The sequence below is a fragment of the Leptonotus elevatus genome, chromosome 2 (assembly GCF_054856555.1).
Source record: "Leptonotus elevatus isolate MCC_2025b chromosome 2, RoL_Lele_1.0, whole genome shotgun sequence".
Taxonomy (NCBI): Eukaryota; Metazoa; Chordata; class Actinopteri; order Syngnathiformes; family Syngnathidae; genus Leptonotus; species Leptonotus elevatus.
This window is the reverse complement of record NC_141240.1, coordinates 20687445-20708140: the sequence shown is the minus strand read 5'-3', so window position 1 is coordinate 20708140 and position 20696 is coordinate 20687445. Positions and strand designations below refer to the sequence as shown.

General features: G+C 40.3%; 1 protein-coding gene across 1 annotated transcript; it reads right to left on the bottom strand.

The window, feature by feature from the left end:
• Positions 1–1320: 1320 nt before the first annotated feature.
• Positions 1321–20430, bottom strand: nalf1a (NALCN channel auxiliary factor 1a). The gene is made up of 3 exons (XM_086069697.1): positions 19218–20430; positions 7066–7237; positions 1321–5325 (listed from the first exon to the last, which is right to left on the bottom strand). Exons 1-3 carry the CDS (start codon positions 19902–19904, stop codon positions 5027–5029), a joined length of 1158 nt encoding a protein of 385 aa, XP_085925823.1. The 5' UTR covers positions 19905–20430; the 3' UTR covers positions 1321–5026.
• Between the last annotated feature and the right edge of the window lie 266 nt (positions 20431–20696).

Sequence of the window (20696 nt, the reverse complement as noted above, 5' to 3'; positions counted from 1 at the left end):
TTTATGTCAAAAAGTAAGTTCATTCCAAAATAAACGTGGAGGAAATTCAGAAATAATTCATGATCAATCATTGAGGTTCTAGCTAATTAAGTGGCCTTTCTGTTGTACAATGTGTTGTACTAGTATGTTAGCCATTATTTTATTGTTTAAATCTAACAGGCACATGTTTTACACGGAGTAAGTAAATTTGTGAGTCTTTTTCGACAAAATTATTCATACATTTTGTGATATTTTTATTTAGTGGTGTGCCGTGATTTTTCCAATATAAAATTGGGCTCAAAAAAGGTTTGAAACACTGCTTATTCAATGTTAACCAACCGCCACGCCTCCTCCTTTTTTTTTTTAAATACATCTTTTTAACAATTATTTTGACAACGACAAAGATATTGTTAATTTTCTATACATCCAAGGCCTTACTAACCGCTTTTTGCATTTTTTATGGTTTTAGTTACGCCCATGATTTGCTTTTCATGTTTTCTTAGGAACACTCAATTACTGCCACGTGGTTTTTAGCTGTTTTTCATTTGATTCATCTATAGAATTGGGAAGAAGTGTTTTTCCCCTAATGCAATCCCCCCAAAAGGGAAAAATAATAATACATAATAGTACATATTGAACTTATGTCAATTATCTTACCCTTGTCTTGCTCTATAAATTGTGATATGTCCCCCTCTAGAGGCCAACATAGAAAACTTCCTGTCATAGGCAATTTTTTTTAGGGCACTCATTCAAGCACCCCAAAATTAAAATAAAAAAACCAAAATTAAATAAAAATTGAGAGATTTAAAAAATATATATATCTTTTTTAACAAGAGTGGAAAACCATACATTACTTGTTTGAAAGTCAATATTTGAATAATACAGTTTGTTCCACCCTTTTCCTCCCGCCTCGTCTTAAACCGGGCTACAGCCCAACATCAAAACATTATTATCATTATTATTCCTGCATTTAATCATAGCTCTTTATGCAGTTAGGTAGGAAATAGCTGACGTTTCATGTGGCCAGAGACAGCTTGTTTGAATCGGAATGAGAAAAGCGAGCTGTCATGTCATGTGTCGAAGGTGCAAGCTGACTGCATGCCAATTAACAAGTCACATAAATCAGTCCCAAGGCCCGTTTTTGGTACATGGATCTGTTTTCCTCTAGAGAAAATAAATGATCAGATTTGAGAGTGGTCACACATTTCCCCAAAATGTGTTATGCTTCTTTTTCATACAAATTGCTTTTAAAATGTACAACATATTTAAATGTATCTCGCAACTCACTAAGCTCCTGCTTCCTGTCATCACAGCAGTTACTCACAAAAAGACTCCAAAATATAATGTGTAACATAATTTATATTTATTTTTTATTTCGAACAAAATGTTAATAAATACATTTTTTTTACGTCCAAAAAAGATCATGACTTGAAGGACGCATTTTTTTTTTATAAATAATTTCATTTCATCAAGTCTTTTGTAGAAAAGAAAGGAAAATAGCAAACTAAAGCATCTCTAGTATGACAATATGATAACATTATCATTTTTTTGTCTGTATTTGAACCCTTTTCGTAATTCAAGTGTTGTTTTTTGTACGTTTTTTTTTTTAATTCACGACCTCGTCATCGCATCTTTTTAAACATCCAACTTAGTCCTACTCATCAAGTCACACCACTGCAGTAGACAACAGAAAAATGCGGCAATAACAATCTCCAAAAGCAGACAAAAAACCGAGGAGGCTAACAGAATTCACAGTGCGATTCAAACAGAGGGTTCGAGAAGGGTGAGTCTGCAGAGGGCAATGGGAAGGAGGGGCCATTTTGCGGGGACATATTTACAACAGAAAGCATCTTCTGCATAAAGACGCACGCAACAGGAACAGATAGAGATTAGAGGAACGAATACATCCACTGCTGTCTTCCAGGGAATGGGATTACTGGCGGGTGGGGATTCAGACAATGGGGGTCAGACAAGGGTCAGGGGTCAAAACTCTTTGAAAATCAACAGGCAGATAAGGTTTAATGAGGAAGTAAGTCACGCGGGAGTCGGGTGGTTGCATCTGAAAAGGTAAAAGGAAAGAAATGAAAGGGCAACTACTGTAAGCAAGAACATTCTGCATTCTGTTTGGATTTGAATTTCTATGGAGAAATGTTATGGTCACACTGAAAAAAAAATGCTGCGACTGAGTGATAGAATTCTGACAGCGAGGTCATAACGAAATCGAGCCAGTCTATGTTTGAGACCAGTTTCGCAAAGTGTAGAACGTTGGCTCTCTAGTGGCACATGGAAAAAAAAGAACAGATTGCATTGGGGCGAAGTGGTGCAATGACAAATCTGATCCAGTAGACAGCGCTGTCCTTACACCACTGAACTAAGACATTCTGGCCATGTGCCCTTTTCTCCCCTAAATCGGACAGAAAGGCCCGTTTAGGGTTGTTCTTTCTTGAAATTGTGAATCTCTTACTTTACTCGTAACATTTGCTTATGTCGTTTCAGTGTGGCCCAATCACTGCTTTATCATAATCGTACTGTTGGCATTTGCAAATTGTGGTTGGATCAGTCTATAAACCCACGATCTCATGATTCCAAACTCAGTCAGCATTGTGCACTTTATACACAGCAGATGGCCACAAGTGAAAATAATAATAGTCAAATAAATAAATGAACATACACACGGGTGGTGGGATAGATCAGCCCTTGAAATTCTCCCCACATTCCTTACGTGCCAATGCAGCCCTTTGCTTGTCTGGGTCGTCACTTTGTCAAGGGTGGCATAAATGTTGCGGGCAAAAATCTGGTATAATATTGCTCCATTGCCACTATTGGCCCGACTCGGGATGGACAGCATAGAGGCACTCAAGATGCGGGGCCTCAATTATCAACCTGAGTAGAGATGAATGAAAGTGTTGGACGGGAACGTATGTCATCTAAAACATATCAGATCCTGATTAAATAGAAATATAAATGGCATTACCAAAAATAAGCTACTGATTTTCTGAATTGTTTTATAAGATTATTGTTAGCTTGTCAGCTAAATGTTATCGTGTTGCCTTGAGATACGAATTCAATCGTTTAGTGATCGTGGCATTAATGCCGTAATCAGTTCTACAAAAAAATAAAAAATAAATAAAAACACTCAATAATATTTTACTTGATAGTGTTAATTAAATTAAACAGAATGTAAAGAATAACCAATTTGTGCATCATGATTAATACAGTGCAGCTCCTTCTGGTGTTTGGAACTTGGCCACCAGGTGTCAGTGTGATGCAGTCACAAAGACAGAATTTGACATTATGCATTAAAATTATGATAGCAGACTTATAAACAAATTTATGTGATTGTTTTTAAATGCAAAATGTGTAATTCTTTCTTTTATGTTTAGTTTGACAGAAATGGCAATAAACAGTTTAAAGCCTATTTTTGGAATGAGGGGGACGGATTGTTGACTACCAAACTGCTGCTTGTTGTGAAGTGAGCTGAGTTGACGCCACTGTCACCATACAGCACTCATATCATAAAAAAGAGAGAAAAAAGGCCATACAATGGCTTGCATCTGCAAAAGAAATAAATGGGTAAACTCGTATCACAGGGCACAACTTGTATTTTTGGATTTGTTGATGTAACAGACTGTAACAAACTACTTTTTAAATGGTGATTTTTTTTTTTAAGAAATGCTATGGAATGTTAAACCTAGCCGCTTTGAGATAACTACAAAATGTTGTTTTTTCATTTATTTTGGTTTTTGCTGAACATGATGTCAGATTGCGCTTGTTGGGAAAAAACTATTTGTACCATTTACCATTATTCTGAGTACTGTTGACCACAAAGTAGGAAGTAAAAAAAAAAAAACTAATTCACTGCCATTGACGGATATAGACGATAAAGAGCCATTTTAACTGGGCTGGCAGTGAATGGGTTAAAAAAAAACAGCAGTGTGCAGTAGGGATGTAATGATATCCAAACATCACAATACGATAATTATCACAATATTGTGGGGATGTTTGCGATATTAAAAACAAAAACAAAACAACTCACGAAACAGTGTAAAAACTCACAGTATTGCAAAAAAACAAAAACATTAAAAATAAATTAATAATAATAATAATATATATATATTTCCTGGTATGGCAGTGGCCAAAACATTCCTAATTTAAATGAAACTGCGCTAATAAACTAACCACCAGAGGGTGCTAGGATTACACAAATGGAATACAGCCTCACCTTTTGTAACAGATGTGCTGCTTTTAATATCGTGACAAGACGACGACGATATGGTGGCAATTTTAATATTGCGATATCACAATATCGCCGTTATCGTTACATCCCGAGTGTGTCGTAGTGTTTACAAGTAGAATAAAAAAGCATATGTTTACTTAACATTAAAGCCAAACGAGTTGGTTTTTGTGTGTGACAGAAACGGCTCAATGAATACTTTGTGTCGTTAATAAATGAGGCCCCTGGACTTTTGGTTTCAACAACTTTCCAGGTTTCTGATTTTGCCCCCCCCCCCTTTTTGTATGCCAACAATGGAGTCAGTTTAGTGGCATTGCGAGAGATTTACCACTACCAAGCATACACTTTTTGGCACCGTTACCTTTAGTCTCAGTGACCAAACTGTTGAGGCATGCAGCATCAGAGGGAGGGAGTGAGGGGATGAATTAATAACACAACTACGAGCTGAATATTGAAAGAGCAACGTGAGTGATGGATGAGTTACTGCAAGGTCGTAAGCGAGAGGAAGGGGAATAGTGTTGATTAGTCAAAAGAAAATTTGAATGTCATGACAAGCAGGGGGCGCACACTTCATCGCTGTCCATTTGCACGCGCAATCCGGACACAGAAAGACAGAAAGAAAAACAAACAGAAGAAAAGAAGAGGTGGAGGCACGAGATGCTCCTCAACATATGGCTGGAATAGAAACAATGAGCAGGTTTTAAGTGGCAAGAGGTCAAAGGGCGGTCCGGTCCAGCCCAAGCTTCAGCCCAAGCCCTGCCGCGTCCTGTGCCGGGTGGGCAGACCTGACCGTGACTCAGCCAATCCCCATGCTCAATCCTCATTGGACGCGCTCTTCTCCGTCGAGAAGGTGACGGCGGCGCCCGCCAAGGTGGAGTTGTGGGAGGCCGATATGATGATGACGGTGTGCAGGAGGACCAGCGCCAGCAGGCAGATCTTCAGCCGCCCGCTGCACAGTCTGGGGGTGGCGGTGGAGGTGACCGAGGCCCCCTTGGGCCGGCACGAGGAGGCAGTCCTTTTTAGCGTCTCGCCCGAGGGGCCCTCCGTGTTGGAGTCCCATCGGACGTCGCAGCACTCCGCCTTGCTCTCGGATGGATGCTCTGGCAAAAGGCCTGAAAGGGGGTGACACGGATATATCACATTTCATTCGTGAGCACAAATTGTCAACAAAAAGCCTTCTTTCTGACGCAGATGATGATTCGCTGATGTGTCAATCTGCCTCAGTATAGCGCCAACTACTGCCAAGGAGGATTTAGTTCATGACAGATTTCTTTGCCTTTAGTAGATTTCAAAACAAGACATCAAACTGAAACATAAATTATTAACTCATTCATTTGTAGCCATTTTGACTGAAGCAACCCCCTTTGCTCCCAGCTGTTTTACTGGATTTTGACTCATTTTGCAAGGCCCGCAGAATATTGTGTTCTATTGCTATAAAAACATAGAACCTACCAAAAGAAATATTAGAGTCTCGTCTTTCAGGAAAAAAAAGTATATTTCTGTATTATCTGTTTTCGTTTTGCAGCAATTTGCATTAGAATATAGCTAAGGTTCATCATTATTCACAAATCTGTTCAAAACAGTGGGGGAAAGAGCTTGTTTGCAACATGGCCCTGGTTGATCTCTTATACTCTGCTGCTACCTGCTGGCCGTTTTTGTAATGACTACCATTGCTTCAACTGTTATTTTCAGTTCAAAGGCTGCATCAAAGCCTTCTGTATGCTCTAGCAGAAAAACAAAACAAAGAAATGTATAAATGCGTCTTTGGGAGCATGGTAATATTGAAAATAAAACGTATTTATACGTTTTGGGGAGCAAATGAGTTAAATATTAATTAATTAATAAATATGAAAATAGGCAAAAATGACTTATGAAAGTAACACAAAGATCATCAGTCTACTATTATTATTGCTTATTATTAGGGCTGTGTTTAAAAAATAAATAATCAATATCAAATCAATTTTCTTTTTCAAGCCTGATATCGATTCATAAAACCATGAATCAATTTTTTTAATATCTCTTTTTCACTTAAATTCATAAGAAAGTAGAATGTATTTTCTAAACATTTATGAAAGACCTGACTTATTCCACTTTGTGACAATTCAGTATTTTTTTATATTTATATTTACAATTATTTGATTTGAATTATGAAAAACATTTTCATATCATCCTTGCTGATGTCAATGTCTGTGAAACACTTAAGTGATTATAACACGTGTCACATTCATTAATAAACCAGTTACTGCCTTTGGAAAATTTAATTTGGAATTTGTCCTTGATATGAATTGATGTTCCATAATTAAATCACAATCGAATCGAACTGAAGTCTTGTGAATCAAAATTGAAATGAATGAGGAAATTAGAATTGATACCCAGCCCTATTTATTATTATTATTATTATTATTATTGTTGTTGCTAATATCATTATTATTACTATTATTATCATTATCATTGTTATTATTATTTGACTGTTGAGACTTGAGAGTGTGAAACTCTGACGATTTGGACAACTTTAAATTAAACAAGGTATCTAAACAAAGATTTTTTGCTATACCCCCCATTTCTGGAAGAAAAAATATTTTTTGCCACCCTGCCCCCCAACTCTGTGCCAGGACTATCATTTGTCTATAAAATTGTCGTAAGTACACCTGTGCAGAGGAGCTAATAATCCTTGCGCACTCTCAGACAATCAGAGCGCCACTGCCACCTACTGTAGTGGATGTGCAATTGCACTTTATTGAAGCACAGCAAAAAAAGTTCCCTGGGGTCGACTCACACGCCGCCCAAAAGGCATGCTTTGGTTGAGTAAAGGTTGTGAAAGATTGCGTTAGCAAGACAGAGTGGACAATAACCTGTGCAGATAAAGCTTGGGCTGCCGCCATGGATCAAGTCGTCGTTGTCCGGCAGAATGAATGGACAGCTCTGTTGGACCTCCAGGCAGTACTGCTGGCACGATACCTTTCTTTGACACGAGTGCTGCGTGGTGGGGAAATACTGCGCACACAGCCAGGGCTTGTAGGCTGTCTGGAAGGGACACCGAAGAATTTGTGAGTAGAGGGGGGAAAAAAACATGCATGTTTATGATACAATCTCTGAGCGTTACGCCCTAAAAAAATGAAATTCCCCCTTTTGCAGTTGTACCCGTTTCTAGCCGTCTTGGGAGACTTTGTGCTCAAATTTGGGGGTATGCTGTGGCCGTTCATCCAGTCATGGAGACACATAATCACTATCCACAGGGGTGATTATCGGTGCTGATTTTTGGTGCATATTGGCAGCAGGATTTTTTTTTTTAATCAGTTCTTTTGAGATGTTAAATTCTCTGCTAACTGATTACGCAGGTTACCTACTGGCCAGTATACCTGTAGACGATGCACCTTTAAAAAAAACTTTAAATAAAGATGATAATAATAATGAGTGATAAGTGAAAGATTAAAATGGCAGTTGACATTTTGTAGAACTTCATTTAGTTAGAGCTGTTGACATTTTCATTTATTTTATTTTCCTTTTCGTTAGATTATTATTTATTTTTTTTAAATGGTGCAAATCTGAATAGCTGGTTAATAAACATGTCCTTAAGTGCATTCATACAAAGTCAAGTGTTGAGAGTTTGTATCAAAACTTTGATATCAATATTTATTTCACCTTAACTGCAAACGAGAATATCGGCTTCAAATATCCGCTATCGGCCTCCTTGCCTTCTGATATGAGTCTATCAAAAAATAATAATAATAATAATAGTAATTTTTCCCAGATTTAGAAACTCAGCATTTATTTAATGACCAAAAGTCAAGTATAAAAATGACTTGAAAGAACAACCAGAAAATGGATTCGTAACAAAGTCAAATATTAGCATAAGAAGAAAGTTAGGATTAAGCGTTATAGAACTCATTCACAGATTATAAAGAAGCCCTTGAGTATTGTCATATTATCTGTAATATTTGTTATTTTAAGGACTATTATTCCTAATTTATCCATTTGCCTGCCAATTGGATTTTACATTGACTGTTAGCATTAGCGCTGGCAATGTTTCTACGTCTTGTTTTATTTTAAATATACACTGCGTGTAATTATTTTTGTTGTGTGTTTGGTTTTACATTAAACCCCAACTAGGGTGTCATTAAACAGCTTAAAGCACACTCAGGGAGGGCAGACTGAAATAAAATCATTCATGCTCACATTCAGCCAATGCAGCTGTGGGCGGACGGTGGCGTTGGGAGTATCTTCGCAGATGCTGTCATTATGGGACTATTAACTGTTGCTGATATGGCTGTTGTTGTGCCCATTGCTCTGTTGTCGCAGTTTTTTTCTCTCCATCTACCGTCAGGCCAGATGTGATTATTGGACCCGTTTGGACCAACATCCAAGGATAACAAGCACAGTCAAACAATTATCGCAATTATAATAATGAGATTATGATAATAAGAATGATAATGATGAGGAGTGTGGGCCCTGCATGTGTTGTATAATCGAAAGTGAAGCGATACTGTAGGGCAGTGACTTTGAAAGTGTGGTACTAATACCATTTGTGGTACTTCACTACTGGTACTTGGAAAGAATCACTGCCCAAGGTACACCTACTACACTGTTGTATTTTATAGGGCCCGACCGATTCATCGGATGATTATTGCCGTTGAAACATCAGCCAAAACAATCGGCCAATTGGGCTAAATGGCCGATTATTTTTCCCTTAAAATGTTATCATCGAAGAAAACCAAAGTTTCTGACGCTGTGAAAGTACCCTAACGCACCGTTATGCTTGCTAGCATTAGCAACTAGCAAGTGTGCAGCTATGTTATTCTGTTGTCCTTAAGCGTCCTTTAAACTGTTTAATGACAACCCAGTTGGAGTTAGTTGTATAAGAATTACATCCACTGTAATTTTTAAATACAAAACATGCTTTGTTTTAAACCATCGCTAGCCTAGCGCTAATGCTTAAAGCAAAGGGAGGATCCCATTTAAATGCGAACAGGAAGTTAGCATCGACTTCAGGAGTGTTTTTCCTTCAAATAACGAATATTCACACACAAATGCTGTGGGAACACATACTCACGGGTAGGATGATACGCAAAGGCACAAACTCTTCCCAATGTGTGAAAAATGAGTTATTTTAATAGAATTCAAACGTAACTTTCTTCTGTACTCATTTTAAGTGTGTACACCATGGATGCACGGCACCACACTGCCTCCAAGAGGTCAAAATGCACAGGAACGGTCTGTATTTGTTCTTACAGTTTTTTCAGTTGTATTAGTTTATTCTATACTTATTTAACTTTCATATTGTTTTATTTTGTCATTGTCGTTTCAAGTTATATTTAAAGTTGACATTTCAAGGATTCAAAAACTTTCTTTTCTCAAAATTCAAAGATGCAAACACACATTTCCACGGCATGGCACGAAATACAATCCCCAAGTAAAGAAGTAATTTTATGCATTAAATATATATTTTAAATAATCGGCTGATTTATCAGTAATTCGTATTTTTTTCTGCCAAAAATCGATATCGGCCTCAAAAAATGCTTACAGTAATGGTCAGGCCCTAGTGTTTTAATGCTGGCCATTATGGTGATACTTGAAGCACTCCGTATTTTTTGGGGTGTGATTTGGGGTCAAAGATTTGAGAACGACCGCTGTGGAGAATTTACCTGCTATAGAATGCGGAAGATAAATGGAAGTAAATGTTCAATTAAATCGCACTATGAGGATTAATACTCATGCAGTAGTATTAAACTGCCAGGTCGATCAAATGGATTTTAAGGGGAAAAAAAGAAATGAGACACCTCAATGTTTGCGTGTAATTTCGAGAGTTTGGCCGACTCCTAAGCATGCCTCTGAAGATTCAGCACAGTGGCGGCCTAATTCCAAACAGTGAGAAGTGAGATAAGAAGTCCCGGCATGCCGCGACGATCCAAATAGAACCAAAACAATACGAGTCAGACAGAAAATCTGGGTCCTCCTGAAAATGTATGCCAGCAGTTGCCAAGGCAACGTCAGTCTCTGCTTTTCATGAGCGCTCAATAGGTGCTGCCCCACTCACTGTTGCTTTTCTGCTCATGTGCACAAGTGCAACAGCGCAAGTGCGTGCGTGCGTGCGCAGCGTGAAAAGGGAAGCGTATGAGAGCAAATTGAGTTAGTCAGGAAGCAGGCCTGCAGTCTGATTTGATCAGTCTAATGTGTGATCATTGTGAATAGGGACCTGGCACTCAGAAATCCTCTGTCACCTTGCAGCTTGGTGGGCCGCCCGCTTGACCGCCCGCCCGCCGTACAACACAAGAGACGCCGAACTGCTTCAGACACTCCATTATGAGCATTCAGCTTATCAACACTTCTGACGTACAAACACTTCTGTGTTAGTTAGAAAATACTTCTGTAAGTCCAAATTTTGAGGTACTTTTTTCCAAACAGTGCAAGTGCCTCCTTAGATGTTTAAGTGCTGAAGAAACCCTGGTGAAGTATTTTGACAACAGAAAATATCAAGCTTTGGCATAAGAGAAAATCTGGCCACACACTGTAAAAAATAGCCCTGTATTTTACTTTGTATTTGAGGTTTTTTTCTTTATTTTAAAAATGTCTTTTAATTTACAAAAAATAACTGATTTTACCTGTCAAATGCACAATAACATGTTATTTTACACACATAAAAAACTCCATTAGAAATACATATATTGATTGTTAAAATATGTTCACAAATGTATCGTAATTTCACAAATATTTGTTTTTTATTTAATGGAATAAAATGTAAAATTAAACTTTAAAAACCTAGACAAATATATATATATAAAAATTAGGGGAGTGCCCAAAAAATAAATTCTCATAAGAATCGCGATTTCATTTAAATGATTTTATACTGTCTTTTTACCTTGTCTGTGTGTGCCTTTATTTGGAGCGCTGTTCATGTTGTACCCAATTTGGCCACTTAGGGGAAGTGTGGTTCCACGCGGTCTAATACACTGTTAAGTTGTAGCCACATTAGAGAGTAGAAGGAAAAAGTTACGATCAAGTTATTCCAATAAAAATTGTTTTTTGTAGTGTGGAGCCGTTCTTTTGAGTGATAAAAGTGCCGTGAGTAGCGCGCTAATTAGCATTAGCGAGTCAGACTGGAGTAGATCATTACAATTCATTGCACATCAATAGATTGAAGCAAAAATCATTGTCAATCAAATCATTTTGAATCAAAAATTGTTCTTAATCAAAAATCGATTCTGAATCGAATCGCAGATCCAAAAATCGGAATCGAATCGTGAGACATTCAAAGATTCCCACCCCTAATATATATATATATATATATATACTGAGAAATTAACAGTAAAAACTTGTAATTTTATTATAATTTCTTTGTGAATTGACCATTTTTGTGTGTGAAAATAACTACGGTAGTTCAAGGGCTCAAATTGAGGCAGCGGTGGTATCACCCTGACTATGATGGGTGACTACCGATCAGAGGTGGGTAGAGTAGCCAAAAATTGTACTCAAGTAAGAGTAGCATTACTTCAAAAATAATATTACTCAAGTAAAAGTAAAAAGTAGTCATAAAAAAATCATTCAAGTACAAGTAAAAAAGTATTTTCTGAAAAGAATACTCAAGTACTGAGTAACTGCTTGAACATGAAATCTGATGTATAATATATATATATATTTTTTTTTAAGTGGCATCAGATAGACATAACATTATGTGGGGGTTGAACGGGTCTCTATAAAGACTCGGTTCCCATCAACAAATTGAAGAGCCGTTCAAAAGACTCGATTCGTTTGTGAACGTCACATCACTCGTGTCCGTGGAAATGCTCCCACACAGTCAGTCAAGCGGAGCGCTTACGTGAAAATACGGTAAATCTAATGTATGAATGAGGCGGCGGGTAACGACTCTAGTGTAGCCCAATACTTAATTACTTCTTCACACATCTATTCAAGTAAAAAGTATTGTGTGGTAAAACTACTCTTGGAAGTACATTTTTTTCAAATAGTTACTCAAGTAAATGTAACGGAGTAAATGTAACTCGTTACTACCCACCTCTGCTACCGATAGCAGGTATCGGTATCGGTGCCAATACCAGTCTTATTTTAAGTAAGGTATCGGCACTTGCGGCGGTGAACGATACTATTATGGGCCGCCCTCCTGCAGCCATTTTACGATCAGGGACTAGCAATGAGAAATTATATGAATACAAAGTTGCCAATAATTGTTGCCATTAAAGATGCATCCACTAGCACATATTAAATTGTAAATATAGTTCAGCGTTGTTGTAAAACACTATTATAGTTTCTTCTTCGGTTGTTGCTTTGGGTCTTTCCGGTGCACTGCTGTTGATATATATCCCGCGACCCTTGTGAGGACAAGCGGTACAGAAAATGGATGGATGGATGGATGCTGTTGATATAGCGCCTCCATAATGGCGCAACACTGTAACTGCGGTTGAAATGCGTTGCGGCCGAGCTCAATCAACACAGCTGGAGCGCTGTGTTGAGCGATATCAGAATCGAGTACATTCATTGTAGTAATAATAATAATTCATTGTATTAACATTTATTTTGAAAGGACATCTAATGACATATAGGAAAGGGGAAAGCGTGAGTGGGTGAATAAAGCAAAGCAAAGAATTGGACTTATGGATGCTGCCTGTTCTGAGAGCTAAAATTATAAACAACGGCGGAAGCGTGGATCAGTGATAGAGTTGTCGTCAGGTATCCCTGAGGTCGTGGGTTCGATCCCCTTGGTGAACCTGTTTTATCTGTTTTTTCAAGTTATTGGCCATGTTTTGAAAGATTAATCACATTATTTACATATACATACAATCTTGTTGAAATTACACTTAAAAACTTTTTTTTAATTTCTGCTATTTAACAGTATTTTCTGGCTGCCGGAAAATTACAATTTTTTAAAATTAATTTTATGATATTTTGTTTTACAGTGCGTGCTATGGAATTGTAAAGTGTTTCGTGCAAGATGATCAGTGAACATCTTAGGAAGGAAACATGTTGACAGATGAAAAGAGTAACGAGTGGCCTCATTAGTCGCTCCTCAATTCTATTGACACGCATCCAGGGATTCCTAGAAACCTTAACACTGTTTACTAGAACTCCCCGATTGCGCATTGATGGAACCTCAGGACAGGTGCGCATGCACGTAAGTGGTGCGCCGGTGAACATGAGGACATCAAATTGAATATTTGCACTCCAGTTCAAGTCTGTCACTTTTTCATTTTGCACACCGGGCCAGGCTTAATTCGATGTCAAGCCAAATTCAAAATAAAAGCTAAAGTAAGGCATTGATATCCATGTACAGTAGTTCCCTTTTATTTTGAAATTGACTCTCATGCCGGGTTGCATAGTAGCCTATGAACAACCGTTGTGGTGGCTGGCTTGATTAGAATTTATGTTTTCCTTGAAGCCAATTAAATTGAGTTATGAGGAAATCATCCACACTTGTTTTCTGTGAATTCCTGCTATTCATGGGAGACAGGCGGCCAAGTCCTGCCACGAAGACACGTCCCTAAGATCAATTTGTAAAAAGGTGGCATGACAACACTTACAACGTAGAGGGCCATAAAACACCAACATTATGCATAGTTTGTACACAGTCGCGAACCCATGTTACATAAACAACTGTAGTCACTCGTTAAATTACTCAACACAAACAAACCACCTTCAAACGAGGTTCATCACTAGCAGTAGTTTGCATGCTAGTCAAAATAGCACGCTAGCACAAACTGACATGACATCGCACATGGAGAAACACAAGCAATATTCAAGGGACACGTGACTCATTTAGTCATTTTCAGCAATATATATATATATATTTTTTGGGCTAGAATTAATTTGACAACTTCATTATTTTTCATGTACGACTAATACCGGAACACATTTTGCCACTTTCTATCGACTGACAATGACATCACAGGTGCTCGGAGGTCAGGTGACGACCAATCACGGCTCACCTGTTTTCAAGATTTGGTCATGTGACGTTTGCAAACTGAGCCACGATTGGTCGTTACCTGAGTCGGTCGACAGCATGTTGCGAAATGTGTTTTTAAAGGTATTAACTGCACATGAAAAATAATGAATGAAGTTATCAAATTCATTCTTGACAAAATATTAACTTGTTACTGCTGGCTAAATTCGTTTTTTCTTCAAAAGGAACCCCGACTGTCATGACAAGTTTGCTCTATATTATTGATTTGGTTGTTACCAACATAACTATGAGATTCATTTTTCAAAAATCATTTCCAGTTTAATACATTTTGTAGACGATGAATTTAGACGTACGCCGCCATTGTTATTTACGTCGCAGCGCATTCAGTGCGTGGTGGCGTAGAATGGCGGCAGGCTCTCAATGTGAAACGCCATAAAGAAAGCAAGATAAGCCTCGCAGCGTTCCTAAAGCTCTCGTCATTCACCAGACTCATTCAAGAGTTTTGATCGTCCCTTTAGGAACGCTACCAAATAAATAATATAGAGCAAACTTGTCATGACAGTCAGTCGGGGGTCCTTTTAAGTCTTTGAACTTGCCTTTTGGCATTTTTTACGCATGAGAATAAGTGTTAGGGAATACTGACACGTTGTAACAGCAAAGTAGTAAGTAACATAGTAAAGTAGTAGTAAAAGTAAAGTATGTTACTGCAAATAGAGTAGACTAAGTAGCCTTTAAAGGCTGCATAGGCAGACAAGCAAAAACATGCTTTCACTTTCATTTTTGAGAAGGTGTAGTCAAGGACTGCCAACAAAACAGGGCATCTCAAAAGCAGACATAACACTACGAATGAACAAAACCTAACAACAACACTAAGGTTACACCAGATGGCGCCAAAGTAATACGTTTATATATTTGCTTCGTTTGCAGGCTTTTGTTGATCCACACACCAAAAATGACAAGGCCTACCTGAACCGCCAACGAAAGACGGTCTCTTTTCTTTGTCCTATTTTCAATTTCACCCGGAGTCCTCTCACTATCACCGGGGTTCGAGGATTTGTCTGCCACAAATCGGTTCTCAGCCACACGTTTCCTTTACAAACTTGTGTAGTTTCTAGTTTCCAGACTCTTTCTGATGGCTCTTCAACTCTGCCTTTTTATGATATAAATATTAAATACTTTAGATCCTGAATTCAACATGATACAGAAATATTGCGTCTGCCGACGTCTCCATGGTTACAATGTGGGACGGGACCGGCGCAAGGTAAACAACACAGCCAGCTTCTAATAGCTGCCTTGATCTAGGAAAAAAGGTTCGATAAAGGTGAGTGCATTGTCTTGTTTGCAGCTGTTGAACTGTCAACCAAGACAGCATTTAGCATTAGCCAACCACATTCAAACTTTTTTTTTGGTCTGTCGGAAGAGCACCTCCTCTCGTATAAAAATGTATAAAATTGTATGAAAATGTTTTCAAGTAGACCCACTCATCGTCGGTGGCTTGGCGAATACGGAACTTTGAACCATCGGTATAGCATTTTCAAAAATGTGGCCTTTTGCGAATTTACACCATTGCAAGTGTGATTTAAAAAAAGAATAGCAAAAAAAAAAATGGACGCTACTCATTGGTGAGCTATTATTAGAACGGGCTCACATGCTACTTATGTGGTCTTTGAGGGCTACCTGGTGCCTGCGGGCACCATGTTTTATCACCCCTGGTTTAAGCTGTCAATACAGGCAATTATAAGCCACTTTTAGGGGAGCGTCTATTCTCAAGTGATCATTTTGGCCAGAACAATCGTTATATGAAATTTCCTTTACTTGAACATCTTCGCTCATTTTTGCGAGCTTGAAGCAAGACGAGGACAAACAAAAACAAAATAGTCGTACTAATGAATTTGTAATATATATTTTTTTAATTGGCTAGCATTGTTCCTTTTCAATTGCAAAAGGGACTGGACAGATAATCAACATGAATACACGATGAGACGACGACATCACGCACACTTCAAGGTTCTGTCAACAGATGACTCAAGAAGGAGTACGCGGCCGCGGAAAGACTGACAGGATGCTGCCTCATTATATTCTGAGTGACAGTTCACAAGGCATGTCGGGTTGGCATCCCAGCACGTTTGGGTTTGGTTTTTACAGGCGAGCAGATGGCTTTGTGGGATTTTTAACATGTATGTGCAGCCTCCCTGTCAGTGTTTGGGTGAATGGAGGCCATCTGGGATTGGCTGGGGTTTCTGTGAATGGAGTCTGGCATCACCATTCACGAACACAGACAGCTCCTCCGTCTCACTTGTTCTGCTCTTCTCTCCCTCTGAGAAAAAATAGATAACTCGGGTACTATGTTTTTTTTTTTCAAGGGTGCTACCCGAACACTGCTTTTTATATCTATAATCATCAATATGGGGTACATGGGAAGGCAAAAGTGAAGCACGTGAGCCTAAGGGACCCTATTGTACCCCTATTTTGGGGCAGGATGGAAGCACAGTAGTTTTCAGTTGGAACCCCCTCAAGCGTATTCTAAACGGTGGCTGGCGATCAAATGGAGCTGGTCGAGAGGCTTTTTAGCGCGTCTGGCTACGATGAGCAAACAAGAGCCTTCCGCCACATTAGGCCGCCAAACCACCTCTTGACTTCAACGACTCGTTCTCCATGTGGAGTGGCACGGGCGCGGTCAACACCTGGCCATCGCCAATGCGGTGGACCATTCTAACAAACAGGGTGGAGAAAAGAGTCACATTAGTTCTTCTTCCCATTTTCAATCAAAAATCAAAATGGGGACGGGGGGGGGGGGGGGGGGGGGGTCACTCATTTTTTACCCGGTTTAACTTTTTGCTCAAATCCAGTAGCGTATGTTTCACTTTTCAAGTATACTATAGAAAACTTGTGTTTAACTTTTAACTCATCCACTCCCAGATATTTTCACAGAAGCAATCCCCTTCACTCCCGGCTGTTTTACTGGATTTTGACTGATTTTACAAGGCCCACAGAATATTGTGCTGTATTGATATAAAAACATGAAACCTACCCCCCCCAAAAAAAAGATTACAGTCTCTTCTTTCACCAGAAATTAGAATATAGCTAAGTTTCATCATTAATCACAAATCTGCATAGAACTGTGGGTAAATTTGTTTTTTTTCAACATGCCTCTGGTTGATCTATTTTGCTCTGCTACCACCTGCTGGCCGTTTGTGTAAAAACTACCATTTCTTCAACCGTTCTTTGCAGTTGAGAGGCTGCGTCAAAGCCTTCTGTATGCTCTAGCATAAAAAACAACAACAACATAAAAACGTATAAAAACGTCTTTGGAACACTTAAAAAGTTTACAATAGACCGTATTCCTACATTTTTGGGAGCAAATGCACTTATTTTCTGAGCAATGCTAGTACGAGTAGTCAGTCCTGCATACTAAACCGATACGGAGTACTGATACCACTAGTACTACGAAAATTTCAATTAACACTATGAGAGATAAATGTCAACAAAGACCATTATTTCTTTCTTTCTGCGCACATGGTGATTTGCTGATGTGTCAATCTGCTGCAGTGTAGAACCAACTACTGAAGGAACATTTTATTTTTCTGCCTTAAGTATCGGTAGCTGGTATTAGCAACCTTCACGAGTACACGATACCTTGAAATAAGACCGGTGTACCGACACTTGGTATCGGTACTTGCTCAGGGTGTAACAAAAACTGGAAACGTGAAAACGTGAGTTGAAAGATGTGAGTGCATCAAACCAAACCGAATCGTTCCACTTTATCGAGATATGTTTCGTTACGTCCTTTATTTGAGAGATATATCTTAAAAAGAAATGGCAATTTTAGAGTGCTGACACGTTCATTCAAATGGATGTAAAAAGACAACAAAAAAGTTATTGCATCTCTCAAACGGAGCCATATCACAATGAATCGAATCGAAATCACACCGAATCGAATCGTTCCACTTTCAAATCAAACTAGTCCTCAAATCCTTTCGCACCCCACATATCGACCAGCGTATCGAATCGTGCACACTCCTAGTATTTGCCTAGTGAAAAGTTTGAGATCCACTGTACTCGTCCGCAAGTTCCGTGGGGACATGAGTGAGTGAAAACGCTGTGATGGGACAGACAAACAGTGGTTTCATAAGATTCACACGTGTTTTGCTTCTTTAAACAATTTCTAATTGTTGTTGGTGGTGGTGGCGGTGGCTAACGTTTACAAGTCTCAGTTAAGGTACGATAACAAACTTCCAGGTCACATCATCACAACCAATTCAATATTAGACTCAAATTCAGTTCTGTGACCCATTTTCCATTTTTGAACTTTTCCTAAAATTGAATAGTGATAAAGCTGGGATTTTGTTCCGTTTCTTTCCTTCCAATTGGGTAGCACAGTGATGGTGAGAACACAATACCTTTGAGGGTTATAACTCCACGACGAGTGCGCTAATGGTTAGCCAGCCTATGGCATTTTCTATTATATGCTAGCATTAAGTTAGCTAGAGCATAAGTTTAGCTGTTTTAAGTACACAAAGTGTAATTCGGCTTGAAGTGTCTTTTTGGAAGAATTGTGTGCTCTCTGACAAACTACTGCTTGTTATGAAGTGAGCCGACTCGAGTCACTGCCACGAGACAGCACTCGCAAGTCAAAGCAAGACTCGAAAGTCGGGTCGCTCGTATCTCCAGGCACCCATGTGTGTTCCCTTTGATCATCTAGCAACCAGTCCGGGGTGTACCCTGCCTCTCACCCAGGTAGTTGATCTAATCCACTACATTGGTGAGGGTAGGGTGTAGAAAATGGATGGGTTCGATGATTTTTTTAAAAAATGAATGATATACGGATTAGAGGTGTTGTGTAGTAAGGCCTCCATGTGCACACTAGCATGGGGCTGCCAGGCAGCTACATGAATGAACATGAGACCGGTCCATCTCCTTCAATCTGTCACCCGTCTCCATGGTGACAAGAAGAGGAGGAGGACCACAAAGCTGGCGTCTATCCGGGTCCAAATCAACAGATGGCCACCGCATCACCCTCACAGCCATCAGCCAAAAAACACAAAGCCCCCTTCAACCCCCCCCCCCCCCCCCCCAATCCGAAATCCCCTTGCCTACCTTGCACTGCTCCATGCACGTCCGTACCGAATACTCGGTCGGCTCGTATTTCTGAGTGAGGAGCTCAAAGTCGTCGTACTTCTCCTGGGCGTGCTGGTCGTAGCGCTGGTACGCCTGCACGCACAAGCTGCATCGGGTCGTGTCGCCGTCGCCGAGCACGTCCAGGCTGCAGTTCAAATTGTCCGGACTCGTCGAGCCGCCGAACAAATCCAGCAGCGAGTAGGAGTTACAAAAGGAGAGGTACAAATCGCTCATATTTACAGCCGACGGGCTCTCTTTACCGGAGAGGCCCCTGCACAAATGGTCGGCGTCGGCGAAAGTCAAGCAGGTGTTGGACCAAGTGTCCGCGAGGCAACTTTCCAGCCGCCACAAATGTTTGCTCGAGTTTCCTACAAAAATAGCGAGCGGGTTTCCTCTGAGGCTGCTGTGTGCTGAATGGGTCTGGGGGGAGAGGAGGCGGGACGATGCGAATTTGTCCCGGGTCCTGGCCAGTTTGGCCTCGGCGCAGAACCACAGGTGATCAGAGAGGAGGATGGTGAGAAACAAGAGGGATGCCAAGGACAGTCGCCATCTCTGCGCCCTCTCGGAGTCGGTGAATGGCTTTTGGTTCTCGCGGGGGGGTTCTAGCCAGATTTGGAAGCCGTCGTCGTCATCTTGCTGCCAACACGTCCCAGCACCCCTGGTCATATTTCGGGAACCGGCCGACTCCACCGTGGCGGCTCCTCTGCCGCAACAGTCATTGACTTGGGGTCCGCTTCGCGTTCCTCCCCCTTCAGGTGTCGACTGGTGGCTTGTCCCGGCTTGCCTCGGCCTTCGCGGCTAATTCCCATCCAAGTGAGCGTGGGCCGGGTGGCAAATTAGACGCTGGCAAGCCCGGGCCGCATCCTCCATGGCTGACCGGGCGGAAGCCGCCGCTGTCGTAGCCCCGCGCCGAGACGAGCCGAGCCGCGCGCCGCTCCGCTCCTCCGCTCCTCCTCTCCTCTTGCGTGGCCTCGCGAACGCGTCTTATCTTATCCGCACGCTCACCGACACCTCGGTCGCGCTACGGTGCGCCGGCTGTCGTCTTCCAACATGGTCTTGGCTTAGTGTCGGCGGATGGGCCCGCAGCCTGTGACGGACCTCTTTGCGTTTTCAAGCCCTCACCCTCTTCATCCCGCTGCCTTCGTCAAGTCGCCGCCATATTGGCCAAGGAACTGTGCGTGTTCGCAGGAAGCTGTCAGGCCCGCTGTAGTGAGGCTCGCCGTTTCCGGTCCTTTTCTACAAAATAAAAGCTCCCCTCTGATCGAGGTCATTTTACGGTGACTTTAGTCGGGTTTTCAATTGCAGGGATGCACTAAATTAATTACTTAATGGCTTTATTGTAACTAGCAAAACATCATAAATAAAAGTCACCAAGAAATTTATAATTCCTTATTTAATATAATTTATACATGTCATTTATTGTAATGTTAATATACAATGGGAATCGTTGTTCACGTT